Source organism: Schistocerca piceifrons, chromosome X (assembly GCF_021461385.2).
Source record: "Schistocerca piceifrons isolate TAMUIC-IGC-003096 chromosome X, iqSchPice1.1, whole genome shotgun sequence".
Lineage (NCBI taxonomy): Eukaryota > Metazoa > Arthropoda > Insecta > Orthoptera > Acrididae > Schistocerca > Schistocerca piceifrons.
The window spans coordinates 505,121,066-505,142,081 of NC_060149.1; the positions used below are offsets into that span (position 1 = coordinate 505,121,066).

General features: G+C 37.6%; 1 protein-coding gene across 3 annotated transcripts in view; it reads right to left on the reverse strand.

The window, feature by feature from the left end:
• Positions 1-21,016, reverse strand: part of LOC124721879 (kelch-like protein 5) — a 325,469-nt gene that overhangs the window by 38,863 nt on the left and 265,590 nt on the right. For all 3 annotated transcript variants that reach the window (XM_047247027.1, XM_047247029.1, XM_047247028.1), the window contains 2 exons: positions 9,776-9,965; positions 6,222-6,446 (listed from right to left, as the gene is read on the reverse strand). In XM_047247027.1, coding sequence (XP_047102983.1) covers positions 6,222-6,446; positions 9,776-9,965 — 415 coding nt within the window. The remainder of the gene's footprint in view (positions 1-6,221; positions 6,447-9,775; positions 9,966-21,016) is intronic.

The following is a 21,016-nucleotide window of genomic DNA, read 5'->3' on the forward strand; positions in this document are numbered from 1 at the left end:
TGAACATTTTTCCATGAAGGTATTGACTATCTTGTCTGCCAGTGGGATAAATGTATTAATAGTTATGGCGATAAAACTTTTTAAATAATAAATAGTTTACTTACTTTTTTCCATCTGTCTCATTTTCACTTGACTGCACCTTATATGTAAGCAGTGTTAATTAGCTCACTGACCATTAGCAGAATTTTACAGGTATTTATACCAAACTTTTATACAGGGTAGTAAAACCACAGATTCTGGCTTAACCTTCCACATGCCCAAGCTTTTCAAAGAATGACATTATAGTTAACCTACAAAATAGGAAGTAGTTTTCTGAGGATCTGGTACCAATTAGCACCTCACACTGAACACCAATGAGAGATGCTTTTTACTTGTTTTACAGCACACCACAGTTTTCTTTACATTAAATTGCTGTGAAATACTGTCTAGATTATGTGATAATACAGAAGCTTCTTGAAAATGAAGAAACTTATGCACTGATTAAGTCCATCAAATGAAAACCAGTGTCTGTGAGTGAATCTGTTCAAGTAGACTCAACCATTTTGCTAGTGAATATGCTGCTGAAAGCTCTTGGTCCAATGATATGCCTCATGTAAGAGCTCTTCCATACACAGGTATCTAGATTTAATAAGGATAATACTTTTGATTGAAAATGAGAATATGGATACTCTTTACCTAGCATTACAACAGGAGCATAGAACAAAACTAATACGAGGGTGGTTTGGTAAGTCTGGTAAAAAAGCAATAATAAGAGTTTATTTCGTAAGCAATTCACCTTGCTTCTCAACGTGATCTGCTTTGAGGGATATATACTTGGTCCAGTGAACCTCCAGCTTTTTCATATGGTAAAAAAAAACAGGTTCTGTCAAACTCTGCAAAATACTCATTGACTGCAACGATCACTTCCTCATCTGATGAAAATTCCTTCCCGGCAAGCCAAAGTTTCAAGTTAGGGAACAGGAAGATGTCACCTGGGGTTAAGTCTGGTGAATAGGCTGGATGAGGATCCAATTCAAAGCCCAATTCATGCACTTTCACCATTGTTATCACTGATGTGTAGGACACCTAATGAAAGAGCACTTTATTGTGTGTCAACCTTGGTTTGTTTTCAGCCAACGTAAGTTTCAAATGATCCAACTATGAAGCATAATATGGTCCTGTTACAGTTCTGCCATTTTTCAAGTAAGTAATGAGAATCACTCCTTGGGAATCCCAGTGGACATCACCTTATCAGCTGACAAAATAGTCTTTGCCTTGTTTGGTGAACTTTCACCACCCATTGTCCATTATTGTGACTGCTGTTTTGACTCCTGTGTGTAATGATGGACCCAGGCTTCACCAACAGTCACAAATCGGTGCAAGAAGTCTTGCAGCCTGTGATTAAACATCACCAGACATTGTGCTGAAATGCCGTGTCAGATGTGCTTTTGGCCAACTGTGAGCAATCGCAGCACCCATCTCACACACCACTCTTCCATAGCCAATACTCCACGCTAATATTACGCACTCACTCAGTTGAGATGCTTGTAATCCCACCAATCTCATGAATTTTTGTTTAGTGGACTTGCATTACCATATCATGGATTTTGTCAATAGTTTCCTTTTTGGTGGCCTCAATTGGACAGTCAGAGTACACTTCGTCCTCAGTGCTTGTCCAATTACATTTAAATTAATTAATCCTTAAGTAAATGGTCTTCAATGATGGTGCACAGGCCAAGTGAACTTCACCCAATTCTGTTTTGATTTGTGTGGCAGTCCAATCCTTCAAGTGAAAATATTCAACAGCAGCATAAAACTCTGTTTTCTCCATTTTCAATAGCAGTCAACACACTGTCCAGTTCATATTGCTGTTAACAGTGAGCTGTATGTGGTACATTGTTGAAATTCTTTATATTGTCCTTGGAACAACCAAGCTCACTAACTATAAAGACATAACAAAAATGTTCCATTCTTTCATGGAAATTTACCGCACTTGTCAAACCACCCTCATATAATTCAAGTGTTTTAGATTCCTAATGTTATCCAGAAAGGAAAGCTGCAAAGTTTTTCAAATTAATGATGATGTCTGTTTCTTTTTTGGTCTGTTGGCTACATCTGGACTGATTTACTCTGATCATGAAAATTAAGTCAATTTGTGGGCAACAGGCTGTACAAGTGGAGAAATATTTTTAACACAAAGTAGAAGCAAGAGTCTATCTTATTATACAATGCACATTGTTTCTAAATAAACACCTTCCTATGTAGTTTAGACTGTTAACATACAACAGTGCAGTGGACCACCTGGCTAGAAGGTTCAAACACAGGTGGAAAAATTTAGGGATGGTGAAACGCTATTGGCTACCCCCTTTACAGACAAACAATCCAATCTGTATTAACTGATCTAAGGAAATGATGGTAAATTAAAGCTGGTTGGCTGAATGAGGTTGATCTCATTCCTACCAAATGTAGTTACAATGAGTTAACCACTGGGCCATCTCAATCACTGGTGGAGGAGTTTTATCACTATGCTTGGGTTAGACCCAGAACTATTCAGCAGTGCTTTGCAGCATGAGTGGATTGACACTTGTTTTTATCTGCGAGATGTGTAGAATAAGCTCACAGCTCCCCCTGGTGTTGTTGAAGAGGAATAAGCTGTGGGCTGGCATCTTGTATCACACTGTCCCTCTATCATCTACATCATTCTACAGCAGAATTATTCAACATAAAACACAGATACAACTGTACAATCACTAATAGGTCTAAGGAAGGTACTGCAAACCCTCTTCACTTGAATCACGTCACAAAAAGCAGAGAGAACTTTCCACGTTGGTAGCAACTGGTACAGAACTAAATAATTTTAGACAGGATAAAAGATAAGCACCTATTTCTCTAATTCACTAATGTTTTACTTATTTCTGTGCTGACTGACACTGTTGTGTACAAGCCAGCAACTCTGCTCCCTGCTGCTGCTGCTGCTGCTGCTGCTGCCACCGCCATCTTGTCAATAGCAAAGTAATTTTAAGTATATGAGTAGTGTGTTATCCACCTTGACTTATCAACCTTTATGTGAATGTTATGGCAACAATGATCTCTGTCAGAAGCTGAAAACTGTGCTAGCACACAATATTATTGAAAGTCTAATTACCTTATTTGTAGGATGAGGATTCACCCCAAATTCATCATTCAAAAACAAAAGTACAAGCTCATCTTACATTCACAAATAAAGCTTGGGTTGCTATGGTCTATGAGGGGGTCATCTTACATTTGCAGATAACACTTTGGTAGTTTCCATTACAAGCAGAAATTTCAGAAGGGTGGGATGTGATGCAGTGGCACCAGCTTGCGCACAGGGTAGTGGCAAACAGGCAGTAAATTTTGTCACGCTGCCAACCATGGTAATGCGTCCCATGTACCATGCTTCAAAATAAATAAATAAATTCAGAACTGAACTGACTTTACCAATGGACAAATAATCGACAATAACATACATTTCTACAGGGGACAAATTAATTCTAACATAAATACCTTTGCGCATAAAACATGAAACACAGCACAACAAAGGAAATGTCAGGTTCAACAATGACAACAAAGCATCTGTTTCTCAATAGCAATTTTGATTTTCAACGTTGGCAAAAAATGAGGAAGTGAACTGTTAGCCTGAATTGGTTCAATTTTTGGTGATTCAGCACCAAAGCTCAGAAAAAATAACATATTATTGTTATTCAGTTTGCTTAATGCTGTAAGTGGAGCGAATATTAATAATTGATAATTAATGCAAATCACAGGCATGACCATTGAGAAATGTAGATCTATGAGTTTGCAGTTCACAATTGGTTCACACAGACAACACGACACTGATTTTAAGTTCATAACTGCAAACAACTGAACAGCAGGAAGAAAATTCTATGTCCCACAAGCAAATCATAGCAGATGAAGAATAAATTCAAGGTCACCAATTCTAGATGCCAGTCTTTCAAGAGATGACATCATGAAACATCTCGTGCATTGGAGCAGCAGGTTGTTCAGAATGTGCCAAATAAAGACAATTTAGGCTTTCCAATTACTCAAGAAATTATCCAAATGAAGACATTGGAAATAAAGAGGAATTCTCCAACAGCATGCATTGCAGAATTCAAAGGAAGTACGAGCTGGTGGGTGGAGGAGATGATGATGATGATGATGATGATTGGGGGGGGGGCATACATAATGACACAGAAAAACACTAGCTCAGTGACTTAAACTGGTGTCTGATGAAAAACTGCTTGTTTATCAGCATCATATAATCTATCTAAGATAAAATCACAACTTTTGATCATATGGAATGTTAAACTATTTTTAAACAGATTTTAAGATCTTTTATCAATAAATCAGTCAATAAATTTGGCTACCAGAACACATTAAAAATAAAACATTCTCAAGGAGTCTCATAAAAAAGAAGCTGGTCATCTTACATTCAGGATCATCTTATATTCAGGTAAATACAGCACTCATAAACATTTGCTCGCCTGTCTATGAAAAACTACACCAATACTGCTTGCAGGAAAATGGGTGCCTCTATCCTTCAGTACTCAGGGATACTATTTTCAGTACTGAGCAACTTTTATTGGCACTTGAAAAGCAGGTAATGACAAACAGCTTATGATGTCAGCTGATTCCACATGTAAGCACTCTTTGTGTAACCTACCATACTGGAAAACTACACAAAGACATTGAAAGTAAGACTGATTCGTTTTCCCCGTAACATGGAAATGGATCACTTATTCCAGAGATACATTGTACAGTAATACTACCTACTGTGTCACCTCTACCTCTAAAAGTGTGTAGCAGAAATTGTGTAGTACCCCATAAATTCAGCATGGTGGAAACAGCTGATAGTGGAACTTTGTTTTAACAAAGTTTATAGAAAAAGATAGTGCAACACTGTAGATTCAAATAAAGCTGATGTCTGATAAATAAAATCATTACCCAAAAGAACACACACAGTTATTACGCATTACTGAATAATTTTGCAAGTGTATTTTCACTTCACTGAACATAAATACATAATCTTAGCATCTTCTCAAAGAGGAAAATCTGAAGCTTTTACACTGGCTTTAGGTGTGAGCTCCACATGTATAATGAATGACAGTCCGATGGTAATCTCTTTACGATGAAATCCTCTCAGGCAAACTTGGTGCAATTTTTGTAATGGCTATGATACAGCATATTTTCGTTTCTGACATCACTGGAATTGAAGGGCTGTAAATACTCTCCTTGATAGAAGTCCAAAAGAACTGAGAGTCTGGTGGTCATGAGCAAAAATTTTGTGTATCTATCAAACAATCAAAGAACCTGATTGATTTAGGTAAGGTAGTAAGTTAGTTGATATGTCAATGTGGTGAGGTCCTACCATCATCAAAATTGAACTCTTGTTCTCTTCCTTCATCTAGCCAATATTCCAAGATGTCATGTACATGTGTCCTGGGATAACTTTCTTGAAAGAAGCTGGGATAAACATGTTGCTTGTAAGTAGCACAAATTTGCTTACTTTTGTACTATCACATTTAATTTCAGATCCCCTAATTCTAATATTAAAGCTTTTGACTTTCAGAAATAAATGAAGTGTCACCTGTTAATTTGGAATGACTTATTCCAACAATCCCTCTTCTTTTCCAGTAATAGCCATAAGTGTCTCACAAAATGCCTGACATTATGGGCATCATACGGTGTTGCAATGTGTGTACCTTTGCAGTTTTGACAGTAACACACAGCACTTGCTTTCACACATTCTTACTGACTGTTGTATTTGTAACAATTTGCTCACTCCCCATGATGATTGTCTGTACATTCTGCAGGGAATTTGGTTACATTTATTGACTGTATCTCCATTTACACATGTCTCATATCACATCCTTTCATTGTGACAATGCATCCTCTGTCACAAATTTGTTCTAAGACAGACATCACAGTAGGAGAAGAATGTCCAAATTGCTACAAAATGTCTGCTGAACTTCAACACTGTCACATATTTACACCTAGTGTTGATAATGAGAAGCACGAGTTACGAAATTAGCCAGTAATCTACAATCAATCGATCGATGTAAGTTGTATATGTAATCATTAATGATCTCCAATCGTAAATACAAATTATGAATTTTCACACAATTCTAAAGAACTATGGTGTCTTTTGATTTAGGCACATCAACTCTCAGTAAAACAAGCAATGTTATTACCATTATTATGCACTCTAAACACGTAATTACCTAAACCATGACGATGTGTGGCCATAGGAGGAAGCACATTCCATGTTCTTGCTCTAAAGTCGAAACATTCTGCTGTGTTTAAGGTTTTTAATCCATCGCGACCCCCAACAACATACAGCCTTCCATCAATCACCGCCACACCAAACTGCAATCGCCGACAGTTCATGTGACCTACATTTGACCATTTGTTTGCTCGTAAGTCATATTTTTCAATAGATGTCAATCCTGTCAACAAATAAAACAAACATTAGTTGTATTGGACAAAATAATGAGAAGCATAACTGACAGAGGAACATATATACTGGACGCAATCCTTACTTGAGAACATTTTCACACCAAAAGCAATAAAAGACATGAAGAAATCTGGCAGGGGGAAAAAAACATAGTAAACAAATGCCCACTATCCAGTCCACAGAACCCACCATACAAGTTAGTGTTTCAAGTCACTTCCAAATCTCATTAGGTGTTTCAAAGTACTGTTATTTTCCTCTGGCCAGAAAGTGCCAAAATATCACTTCCAATATACTGTACAGCAGTTCACAACTAATTGCCTTAAGCACTACAGTATTTCCAAACTAAGTTTCACCACTAATAGATTATTGGACATTAGTATTATTGTAAATGAAAATTTTTATCAATTAGTTATTGACATGTTTAATGGATCATAATTGCAGCCTCTCACTATCATGTGGAAAGCTGCAATTTTACAATACCAACACCACAGGTTTCCACTCTACTCCAACTGCACAATGTACTCACAGCCTCAGTGTTAACTATTCGCTGCTGCTAAATGGATGTTCAGTGCCAACTCACTTTGGGGATGTGTCTTGTAATTTTGTCCAAGTCTCTCTGTCTGTGTGTGTGTGTGTGTGTGTGTGTGTGTGTGTGTGTGTGTGTGTGTGTGTGAAACTGTTTACTGGACTGCCTTCTTTCAAGGAAAACTGTTTATCAAATTTAATATGGCTCACATACAAAAGCAACTTTCCTTTCAAACTGAAGTCCTATCATCAAACTGCAGCTCCATCACATTCACCAACATGGAAATATACAAAGCTTGTAGCATTTTTGTATAAATTATTGCTAACAATGGGAAGGCATCAGACACAGTCTACAGAAACAAAGAACTTAAAAGATAGTTTGGCTGATTAACCCCAACTACTCCACTTTTGAGAAAACCAGCACTGAGGTACGCGATTTGACTCAGAACTGATGGAATTGACAGGTAATTGAAAATTGAACACTTTTTAAAATCATACACAGGGATTACAAACATACTTTCATAAAGATACAGAAAAGACTCTTTTATGACCTCCATTTAAACACTCTTAAAGTTAACATCCTTCAACAAAAGAAGTTTTGGCTAAGCAACCAAAGCACCTGGCTGGGGAATGAAAGACCTGGGTTCAATTCCTACAAGCATTCTGCAGTTCATTTTCCATATGATTTTTCTCTGTATCAAAATTATTGGGTTAATAAGGTAGGTATTACCTGTTCACTCACTATTGGGTAGGGTGAGGGTTTCCAGCAGTAACTGTATACAAGACAAACATAAAATCATGTATCTCCATCCTTAGCCTGTTGCAAATCTTGAGCACACTTGGTGAGTGAATTTTATCACATACATGAAAAATAAAATTTGTTTTGTGAAACAATACACCGATCTTCCGTAAGTAATCTAAGCCTTGTGTGGTATGTAATTTGTAGCACATCACAGTTATGTTTATGTAATTATGTTTACTGTCACTTTCTACTTGCAGAGTTTTAATAATGGAGGATGCACAGACTTCAACTAGTTGTAAAATAAATACTTGTGAGCAAGCCACAAGCGGGAAGCGAACAACACTGTGTTTTATTTATGCAAGAATTGCACAACGGATGTATTATCCACGCATTACGTGAAGCAAGCAATACAAGTTTTTGGCATTCCAAATTGATAGGAGCACCTATCACTGAGTGGAATGAAATTACTTTTTATGGTGTTAAACTGTATCACAAAGCCAAAGACAAGATGATGAAGTAGAAGGTGTCAATACTAGTGAATCTGAAATTTTAAGTACACAGCTCTACAAAAATTGGCATCACCTTTCACGACAGGCAAATAGCATCACTTATAATTGGTTTTAATTGTGGCTACATGAGCAACACTAACAAAACAAGATACAAGTACCTTATGAACATTCATTGCAAATTACCCGGATAAGGGAGGAAAATGAAACATTGTCGCAGCTGGCTGTATACATAAAATCATGTATCCATATACACTACAATATTCCAACACAGCATATGGATAGTGGTTGCCTGAAGTTTTCCTGTCATTACAAGAAACTACAGACAAATTTGGTTCAACTGATTCATTGAAAAATGTTTACGTCATGAGCTCCAAATCTAGGAAATTGAAAAATTCTGATCAGAAAACATACCTCGAGAGTGTTTCAAAACCATATATTACTGATAACAAGTTCTGTCTCAAATTGGATTTCTGAGGTTGATGAACTAATACTGTAATGTACGATACCTTTTTTGTAGATGAAAAGGGTCCATAGTTTGTACAGTAAAAGAAAGACTGCCGAACTGCACACTTACATCCCACCCACATTATGTTTACTTTTAGCCTCAAGTTAAAAGCTTTATTTCAACACAACACTACTGCAATTTGCTTCTGGAAATCCAGTGGGGAATGCATAACTACGCTGACATAATAACAATCCACAGAATCATTCATGATCAAATTCCAGTATTGATTTTTACAGGGATGTTCTCAAACACATGGTATGCATAAAAATTAATTCCGGACAAAAAAGTATTTTTAAACCCAAATCTGTTTTTCACCATATATTGGAAAGTAACAATGTAGCTGCATGAATATTTATTTCCTTCAATGTTTTTCGTGCCATGAACATATTTACTTCAAATGTTTATACAACAAGTACCATTCATCTAGTTATTTGAAGGAATGTAACAATATGTAACAGAGTGAAGAAAAGAGCAATTTTAAAATGGCCGGGATTAAAATTTTATTTCTTCATTATTCCAAATTGAGAAATTTATTTACTTGCCTTGTTTTTATTCCTTATTGATTTATTTACCTTATTCAACCCGCTACACGCACAACTTTTGATACAGAGAAAAATATGTGGGGAGCGGCAAATTGCTTATAGGAATCAGAACAGGTTCTCCACTCCACAGCCAGCCACCTTGGTCACTTGGCCAACAAAGCTTTCATTGCAGGGCCTTAACCTTATGGGTACATAAGTGGCAGTTGTTGATGTTTCTTCTCCCAATGTTCCTGAAAATATTCTTTCACAGACCCCCATACATGATGATTAAAAAGTTTCACTTTCAATTATCCATCAATCCCATCAGTTTTGAGTTGATTGCATGCTGTGAACTACATATACAGTTTTCACAAAAACCAGAGGGTAGTGAGCCAAAATGTCGGAATTTTCATTTTACGTGGTACACAACGAAACTATCAAATGTGAGCCAAATGAGTAAGGCATGTGTGAGGCCTTCCCCTTCTAAGTTGTAATTATGAAAGTTAAACAAATACAAACCAAGCGTTCCATCCAGCCCTCCAACAGCATATAAGGATCCCACGGTAGATTTCCTTGGGCGAGTTCTTACTGACTGCAGACGGGGTCGTCGTTCTGGTAAAAGATGGTACTTCAAAGCTTCCATCACCAACTCTCTACAGACACTGTCTTCCTTAAATATTATGTTACCTTCAATACAATCAACTATGAACTGAAACAAAGTTTGGAATATTTCTTGTACAATATATGTTTTGTATGGGACTACATTTTTATCAATCACAATAACCATTTTTTAAATGTATCATGTAGTTTATAATATCAAACAACATTCTCACAACAACTGTCCAAGTTAATATTCTCATTGCACTAAGGATACTTTTTGGGGCACAGAATACACATAAAAAGGGAAAAAGTATTATTATATTTAAATATGAATTTCACATCAGAGCACCGTAAACAAAACATTTCAAAATTATTTTACAATATTAGTACGTGTAGATTTATTTGTAAACAATGTGAAAAGATCAGCTTGCGAGATCTAACTTTATTACACAGGTGCCCTGTGTTAGGAAACTAAGTGCAGCACATGGGCAGACTGTGTGGCTACAAGATATAATATTCATAAATGCACGAAATATGTGACAGTTTATGCAAACTAGAAGTTTCAAAACTTAGTTTTTCACTAAAATATTTTGAAATCAAGGGAACCACAACACACAAAATTTACATTTCGAAGTTAAAAATCCCATGCAGTAATTTAGCACATACTCTCCGTCAGTCTTGGTCACATTCACCAACAGACATACAGTGCTTAACTAGCACTAACATGACATTGTTCAGATGTGAGTAAAATAATAGCTAAAATAATTAGGTAGGAATTTGTGGCTATATTATCATTGAAAAATAAAATGTAAGCCTTCAACTCAGAGACGACATTAAAATCTCTCTCTCTTTCTGATGGGCTTCCATCATTTATTAGTTTAAAGGACAACATATTACATAAATTCTTCCAAGTTTTTGCTGTTTTTTGTTGACACTTTATTAATTCATTATATGTCCATCGCAAAAATCTCATTTTGACATTTCTGCCATTGCCAAGTGAGGATATATGTTAACAGTTATTTGTTTTATGTCTCAGATGTAATGACATATATTACATATTGCTTCCTGGGGTATCTTATTTTTCAAGGCTGTCATACATGTTTATAACAGCATTTACACAGCACTTGAGAAAACTGTCAAACATACATAAGTGCTATATAAATGCTATTAAAAACATGAACAATAGCACTGAAACATAATAAAAAAAGACATCCCAGGTTGCACTTTGTAATACATGTTGTAACATCCGAAATGTAAAACCAGTAACCACTTACATATACGCTCCCTTGACAATAGAAAAAAGTGCCAAAATGAGCTTCTAGTGATAAACATATGACAAATTAACAAAGTGTCAATAAAAAGCAGCAAAAACATGGAAAAATTTTTGTTATGTTGAAATCTGTTACCCAAAAATTGAAGTGCGAGCTCAGACAAAACATCCAACACTACAACTATATACCATATTCATCCCATTATCAATTAAAATGGCAGACAGATTAACAAGTAAATCAGCTGCTGCATTCTTGTCACAGATAAAATTCATAGTCATTTACAAAAGTTGCACAATTTGTGCCTCAACACCAGAGAGAGAGCATCTAGTGATACGGCGCACACTGCTGAAGAGTGTTACACTAACTACATCCTTAACTGTTTGATGGGTGCCCATAAAGAGCAAAGATGGATAAATTGAACTGATAACTGAAAATATAGGGGGAGGCATCATAACCAATAGTACAATTCCCGTGATTACAATTGTGGGAGGTAAGTCTTTTAAGTTAAATGTCTCATTCAGATAGACTGCATTTAAAGAGGTCCAGATGCATAAAGTGTCACCATGAAAGAAACTTGTTCATATAATCTTACCATTGTGCAGCAAAACATTAAGAGGAAACAAAAGTAACAAACTTCATACCTGTTTGCATGATCTAGTGTATCAAAAGAAGTTCATGTATTATGTCTGTCTGAGCACCATGTAAATACAGGAATTCATGTTAAACATAGAGGACTATAAATTAACAGTCCACTTCTGGAGGGAAAACAGGGATGATGATGATGATGATGATGATGATGATGATGATGATTGTAAATATAAGGGGTTTCAACTCAGTGTTTAATAGTTCCTTGTCCTCTCTTGGCATCGGAAGATATAGGTACAAGCCTTTATTTTTATCTCTCTCTTTGTTTAATACATTTTGCATTAAGTACATAATGTGTAACTAGCTTACTAAAATTCAATTGTTAAAATATGAAACTAAGATCACTGTGTAAAAGTTAAAATAGCAACCCAATATATGTAGCTAGCATCTTAGTGTCAGAGACAGAGAGAGATTTCATCAGTTGCACGTTAGGTACAAAGAACAAATTTTGTGGCATGTAGGGGCTAAACCAATTGCAAGAGGCCCACCTTCCCACCTCTGCCAACTATGTGACATGTCATAGTGTTGTCTTTCAGTCTTCTTGTAATATCCACTCCTTCAAAGGAAGTGTAGCACATTGGCTTATAGCTGTTTCATCTTCAGCTAGAATCTCTGATAGGTGGTGTCTTAAGTCCATTTGACATCTCGGGTCTTTGTTAGTCGTACAGTTTTCGAGGGTATGGCAAACCCTTAACGTCTCTCTGGAGTCGCACCACAAGGGTTCTTCCCATCAAAGCAAAAAGTTGTTAGTTCATTTGACATGTTCAATTCTGTGATTACTTCTTCATAATGGAATCTGCCAGACTTGGGTGGTGTGTTTGATGGTCAATATTGGGTTGTGTACAATCTTGTCATTTGTCCCCCGTTTCTTCATGTTGTGGCATCCAATGTGTGTGTGTGTGTGTGTGTGTGTGTGTGTGTGTGTGTGTGTGTGTGTGTGTGTACGTACTTACCATATTTACCAGATTTTAAGGTAAGTTTTTTCCCCAAATTCATCATTTGAAAAATACATGGTTGTTTTGTATTCACAGATTAAACTACTGCTGCTGAGGTCAACATTTTTACATTGTTTAGTAGAGTATATAGTAGTGTCCTATATTTAGAAATGAAGCTTTAGCTATTACGTCACATGCAAATTTATTTTGAAGAATTCGCAAGGGAAGGGCCCGGCAAATGATACTTGCATTCCAACAGCCTTGAGATTTCCCAATACACTGAAGTGCTTGATACAGTGTTGACATTGGTCAAATAGTCATGTGACACTCACATGCGCGGCACTAGTGCAAGAGATACACGAGAAACTATGAACTGGCCACAACAATAGTCTATTGCTCTGATTAAAATTTGTCAGTTTTGTAAAACAAAGGAGGAAATAGCATTAAATTCCATCATTTTTTGTTGTGTATGAACAGGTTTGCAATAAACATTCTCATACATGTTTGGATACTGCATACAAACATTAGTGCCGTTTTTTAAGTAAAGATAAGATTCAAAAATGGAAATTTTGCCCTTCAAAAAACATTAGTTGATTCAGAACCAAGACCAATATTTCCTTTGGTTATGAGAGACTGCAAGGATTTAATAGGTAGACTGCAAATGAGAAATTCAGTCGGTGTTCATGTATTAGAATATTAGCCAAAAACATTATCAGCTTTTAATCAGTTTAGAACATGATGATGACATTCAGTTCATTTACATCTACATGGTTACTCCGCAATTCACACTTAAGTGCCTGGCAGAGGTTCCATCGAACCATTTTCATACTACTACTCTACCATTCCACTCTCAAATGGCACATGGGAAAAAGGACCACCTAAATCTTCTGTTCGAGCTCTAATTTCTTTTATTTTATTATGATGATCATTCCTCCCTACGCAGGTGGCTGTCAACAAAATATTTTCGCATTCGGAAGAGAAAGTTGGTGATCGAAATTTCATAAACAGATCTCACCACAAAGAATACCGCCTTTGTTTCAGTGACTGCCACCCCAACTCGCGTATCATATCAGTTACACTCTCACCCCTATTGCGCAATAACACAAAACGAGCTGCCTTTCTTTGTAATTTTCCGATGTCATCCATCAATTGTACCTATTAAGGATCCCATACCGTGCAGCAATATTCCAGTAGAGGACGGACAAGTCTAATGTAGGCTGTTCCTTTGGTGGGTTTGTCGCATCTTCTAAGTGTTCTGCCATGAAAGCACAGTCTTTGTTTCATCTACCCCACAATATTATCTACGTGGTCTTTCCAATTTAAATTGCTCGTAATTGTAATTCCTAGGTATTTAGTCGTACTGACAGCCCTTACATTTGTGCCATTTATCGTATACCACAAATTTATCGGATTTCTTCTAGTACCCATGTGGATGACATCACACTTTTCTTTGTTTAGTGCCAATTGCCACTTTTCACACCATACAGAAATTCTATCTAGATCATTTTCTAATTGGAATTGACTGCCTGACGATTTTACTAGACGGTAAATTACAGCATCACCTGTAAACAATCTAAGGGGGCTTCCCAGATTATCACCTAGATCATTTATGTAAATCTGGAACAGCAGAGGGTCTATGACACTACCTTGCGGAGCGCCAGACATCTCTTCTGTTCTACTCGATGATTTACCATCTATCACTACGAACTGTGACCTATCTGAGAGGAAATCACAAATCCAGTCACACAACTGAGACGATACTCCATATGCGCGCAATTTGATTAATAGTGCCTTGCGAGGAAAGGTATCAAAAGCCTTCTGGAAATCTAGGAATATGGAATCGATCTGAGATCCCTTGTCAACAGCACTCATTACTTCAATGGAATAAAGAGCTAGCTGTGTATTGCACAAGAACGATATTTTCTGAATACGTGTTAGTTATGTATCAATAAGTCATTTTCTTGACGGTGATTCATAATGTTCAAGTACTATATATGCTCCAAAATCATACTGCAAATTGAGGTCAGTGATATGAGTCTGTAATTCAATGGGTTACTCCTATCTCCTTTCTTGAATATTGGTGTGACCTGTGCTACTTTCCAGTCTTTGGGGAACAGACCTTTCGTCAGGTAAGCGGTTGTATATGATTGCTAAGAAAGGTGCTATTGTGTCTGCATACTCTGAAAGAAATCTGATTGGTATACCATCTGGACCAGAAGACTTGCCTTTCTTAAGTGATTTGAGTTGTTTCGCAACACCTAAGATATCTACTTTTATGTCACTCATGCTAACAGCTGTTCTGGTTTCGAATTCTGGAATATTTACTTCGTCTTCTTTCGTGAAGGAATTACGGAAAACTATATTTAGTAATTCTGTTTTAGTGACACCATCATCCGTAACATTTCCATCTCCATCGCGCAGTGACTGTATTGACTGTTTTTTGCTACTGGTGTACTTTACATACGACCACAATCTCTTTGTGTTTTCTACCATATTTTGAGACAATGTTTCATTGTGGAAACTATTAAAAGCATCTCGCATTGATGTCCACACTAAATTTCGATATTCCTTGAAACTTAGCCAGTCTTGGGGATTTTGGGTTCTTTTGAATTTCGCATGCTTTTTTCATTGGTTTTTCAACAGTGCTCCGACATGTTTTGTGTACCACGTTGGATTAGTCCTGTCTCTTATTAACTTATGTGGTATGAATCTATCTATTGCTGTTGATACTGTATCTTTGAATTTGAGCCATATCTGGTCTACACTTACATAATTAGCTAGGAAGGAATGGAGACTCACACTTAGGAAGGCATCAAGCGAATTTTTATCTGCTGTTTTAAAAAGACATATTTTGCGTTACTTTTAGTGGTTTTGGTTGATATAGTTTTAAGTCTTACTACAATGACCTTGTGTTCACTAATCCCTGTATCCGTAATGAAGCGCTCTATTAGATCAGGATTATTTGTGGCTAGGAGGTCAAGTGTGTTTTTGCAATCATTTACAATTCGTGTGGGTTCATGAACTAATTGTTCAAAGTAATTCTCAGAGAAAGCATTTAGTACAAGGGGTGGTTAGTACAATTTTGGAAGTTGAAATAAGAAGGAAAATTAATCCAGAACGAAGTGTTTGACAAATAAAATAAATTGCATTAAACTGACTGTAGCTGCCATCGCAAGAATGAATTACAGCAGCAATATTCGTCATGGAGGTAGTACCCACAGACGTCACTAGATCGCGGGACAAGCTAAAGTTAGAGAATGAGAGTGGATCATAACTGCACTCTTTTGTTTGTGTATTAGTTGGTGTTGTTACATATGACCTGCACGCTAGGAGACACTGCAGTCTGATTTTCATAGCTTCTCTGGCTCAGCCTATGGAAGGGTTGGAAGAGGAGCAATGACTCCAGTTTGGCTGAGGGCTGTAACGACTGCGGAGAGGGGAGCACTGAGAGAGCACCAGATTTCATCGTGTTGCCATCCGTGGGAATCTATACCATGTGCTTTGGCTTTATATGAACATCTACCAGTTTTAAACTGCAGTTTGCCTGAATCCATTTCACGTCAGAATTGAACTGACTTTAAAACTGGACCAATACTTAAGAACAGTATTCATTTCCGCAGGAGGTGATAAAAGACTAGACAGGGGCCAGTGGCATAGTTACGTGCTTCTTGCTCAAATGCTGTAGACGCTTGCCATGGCATATGATAGGAATGAAAGGATGTATGTGGTTCTACACAATCAATGAGAGAGCAGTGGGCAGGTGATGTGTTTGGAAGCAAGGAACATTTGAACATTTTCACACCGGTACAGAAGTGAAATCTGACACGCATTAAAAACGTCCCACCACGAAGACATCCTCAGAAATAGTAACATATACAGAAGAAAAGGCCAAATATTGTGACAATGAAGAGACAAATTTCACAGCTGTGGTATTTTTTTTTTTTAATGCAGACTACTGTGTTAGTACGCAGAAAAGGCAGAAAAGAGAATGGTCCGGAAGTTAATGTAAACCATTTCCTTTTATTTATTTTATTTCTCCTAGTACTATCAAAATGTAAGACAATAAATGGCGTAAGTTTAAAATTGGTATAATGTTAACATTTTGGCAGATACTTTATGTAAAAATTGTAATTTAGATTAATCAGAATATGTTAAAAATAAATTTTTCTCACGGAGGCTCTTAAAAAATGGGGGGTCGTATTCTATTCAAGGCCGTCTTATACTCGGGTAAATATGGTAAGTCAGCACTTGGGATATATAATTTGAGTGTTTACATCCCCATTCTTTCTTTGGCTAGGTTGTCAGCCAGCTCATTACCTGAAATGCCAATGTAACTTGGTATCCAGAGGAAAAAAAGGTGGATATCCCTGTACTGCTGAGGGCATACAGTTGGACAGTTAGTCATGGGTGGCAGAGACCAATGCATCTTTTGGATTGCACTTTTTTTATTGTTTGCAGAGCACTCAAGGATTCATGGCAATTCTATCGTGGGAAAGTCATTATGAATTATAATGCACTATGGATGGCAATTAACTCTGCAGTATACATACTGCATTCTTTGGGTTGAGAACATCATTCTCAATTCCATTTGTGTATGTATGCATAGGCAACTCATTCATTACCTTTAGAGCCATCTGTGTAAAGGAGATTAAAATGTGGATAATCTTGGATGACTGAATAAAATGCACTGTGATAAAAATCAGGAATTGTATGGTCTTTGGGGTCAGTTGGGGAACATGCCCTGGAGGTGTTCACAAGAGAGAGTATGGCATACAAGTAATCGGAGGACAATGAAGCTTGTCGGAGGTCTTCCAGTTGTACTGCTTCCAGCCATCGTGTTCTAAAGCAGTTCATGAGTAAGCAGGCTGCTGGATTGTGGCATAAAATGGGATGACATTCGTGGTTTGGCATTTGGTTGAGCGTGATTAGGTAGTTAAACAAACGTTGCCGGTGTCCTATTTGCAGTGGTGGTACTTGCACTGCCGTAAGAACACTATTGACTGGGCTCAGTTGGTAAGCTCTAGTTGCCAATCTCACTCCACTGTGGTGCACAGGGTCTACTATTTCTAGGATAGACAGTGCTAATGACACATGGACAATGCTTCCATAGTCCAAATGGGGAAAAAATGAGTGATTTATAAAATGTTAACAAAACAGTTCAATTTACACCTCAGGAACTGTTACCAAGAAAAAGGAGCTTATTGAGTTTGTTCATACAGGAAGTCTCGAGTTGTCATAAGTGTTAACCACACCACAGAAGTCCTCCTGTTCAGCTGGCATCTTCTGCTGTCAAGGAGAGTTCCATTCTATTGGAACCACCAAATTAGTTCTTTGCTTTGTTTGTATCCTACCTTTTACCATCTTTTTCTATTTTTGTTGTTTTCCTTCATGTAATGTTTCTGGTCACAGGTTCGGGTAAGACGACGTTCAGACATTTCTTCAAATTTATGGCCCAGTTTCTTTTGACCACTGATTAATATCTGACAACACATGTAATGTTTTGGGAAGACGAAGCAGTAGACAGCGCTGCTGCTATTATGCTGTCAGAGGGATATGAAGTATCTCCTGCTGTATCCGATGGAAGATTGCTGATGGCTCTGTAAGATTGGAAGTCTTGACAGCTGAAGATCTTTCTTACACATAATTTTTTTTCATTTTGGTTGTATGTTCTTGGCAGATTTGGTTTTGAAATACTAACTAGGTGGGGTGATACCTAAGACACTGGCATAAATGGTCATCATGTCAACTGGAACATATTTTTCTCCTTGCCTCAGGATACAATTGACAGTCCATCATTTTACATTCTTGTATTTTTTTTTCTTTTTTAACTACTGGGCAAACTGCTGAATGGGGGGATTGTGTCCCATGCACTTTACACAGAAAGGCAACTGTTTGCAAGGACAATTTTCGCAAAGTGATCTTACACAGTTTCCACATTTTGGGTCTGCCGTGCAGCAGAATGGCACACGTACAAAACACAACCATCGATAATGTCTAATGGGCACTGGGGCGTAAGGTGTCATGTCACACCCGCACACCATCAACAAAGTTCCTTCAAAAGCTAAGATGATGGTGCCTGCTCTGTTATCTAAAGGACCTTTTTGTACCTGTTGGACATAACGTATACCTCACCATGTTAGATTAGCTTATAGTTTCTCGGCTGTCTGGACTGTAAGGCCTCTGTGAAAGATCACTCTTTGTATCATGTGCAAAGTTTTATGCGGAATAACAGTCTCTGGTATTTCATGTAGTCTTTCATATGCCTAAAGTGCTCGAGTTTGTGCACCAGACGTGGCTTTAATCAATAGTGATCCATTTTTCATTTTTTCCAATGTGCCTATTTCTCCAAATTAATCTTCAACTTGTTCAGTGTACAATAATGGCTTAGTCATTGTAAAAGTTATATCCATCTGTTCTTGTACAGACCAGGTTCTGAATAAATTGTGTCTTCTGGCTTGTCCCAGAGAAGGCAAGATGCAAGAGAACAGAGTTCAGAAAGCTGAACCACCACTTCGTATGAATTACACTCACAGGCCATGGGCAATGTAGGAAACATTGAACGGAGAACCCAATAAATAGTGAGAAGAGAAGCAATCCCGCAGATAGTCTCCCCTTTTCACTTCTCCTTACACCGGATCACCTCCCCTACACTGGGAAACACCAAATTCATGTTACACCTCTTAAAGCTCCCTGTGCAGACTTTACAAGTCAACAGGTTTGAGATTTTACCTCCCAGGGGACAACTAGACACCAAGACTGAACCCTCCTTAGTAGATCTACTGGCTGAAGAGGGCAATATGCATGAAACTTTATACTGCACTGCTTATATAAATATGCAGTGTCATGGGAAAAATGTAGCTGTCCTCATTGACACTAGGGTGTTAATAGACTGAGAGCAGCAGTGCTTGCTTGTGAGGCCACACAAGGGATGGCAGACGTCTGGTTTTCACCGCACCTTGTCCACACTGCCCTGCTGGGCGTTGCCTTCTCCTGGAAGGCCACATGGCTCCTTCAAAGACTACCAGCCAGTAATGAGCCATGCCCCTAACTCAAATAGAAATACCAACACCAACTGCAGTATGAAGGTCCATGTAGTAGGTAGTTGGCACACCCAACTGATGGCTCCTCACCTTGTCTGCCTGTTTATCTACGTTGAGGATGTCAAGATCAGTTTGTATCATCAGTCCTTTTGTCAACAGCTGCACATGGACCTACATTTGCTGCCAGTTGATAGCCTTACCTAGCAGACCAACAGTTGTCCATCACTGACTTTGTTGTTCCTCAGTGTTATGTACAGTACAGGACTCAGACATAACGGTATAAATATCTCAGTTCATGTATGTGTTTCATTTGAGCTACAATTATGATAGGCTTGTAAACATAGTAGATACACTGTTTTCAGTTGTTAAAAACCAATTAAATCACTTGAATGAAAGGCTATCAGAACCCATAATTACCTTTTTTGTAATGTTATTTTATGTCATGTGCTATGATGAACACTGGTGTTCAGTGGAGGATTTTTGCTGGTCATGCTGTGCGAGTGTTTGTTTATTGGTTTGTGCAACATAGTAGTATTAACCTATGTAAGTATGCATGTGTTGGGCAAGTTTAAATGGATGGTTTCTGAGTAAGAGAGTTGTACGGAGCAGTTGCAGTACTTTTACACATTTCTAAAACAGCCACAAAAGAGCAGCAGCTACCCTCCCTTTGAAAAGTTATAGCTACAAATCAAAATTAATTGGCCAATTAAATATATTAATTGTAAATTGCCAGAGCAGTTGGTCCCTTCACTAAACTAAAATCCGAAATTAGAGTCTATGAAAGTGCCAGCATCCCACTGTTCCCTCTGACTTTTTCACAATACTTAGTTATGTGGCTGTCTTTGCCTAATCGCGACTGTTGCCAATGTGTTGACATGGGAACAGCTTCTATGAGGTGAGCCGTTCTGGCATACTCCATAATTTCATTCAGTTTAAGCACATGCACATTATATACCAGATGCCAGACAGCCTCATCTAGAAGACCCACAGTCCCCCCCCCCCCCCCCCTCTCTTTTCAGTGCTATATTTAGTACAAGTCTCATTTGTATAGTTTCATTTCATTTCAGGGCACCCTTTGCCCACAGCTAGATTCTAACATAAAATACTGAACATGGTTCTGGTAGTCCAATGCTGTAATCTGAGCAACTTCATAACATACCCTTAGTACATGTTTTTCAATGACAATTGTATCTTGTTATTGCATTGTGTAATGGTTTTACGGTTACCTTATTCCTTGCAAGATATTGTCACTATAAGTAAAAAATTACA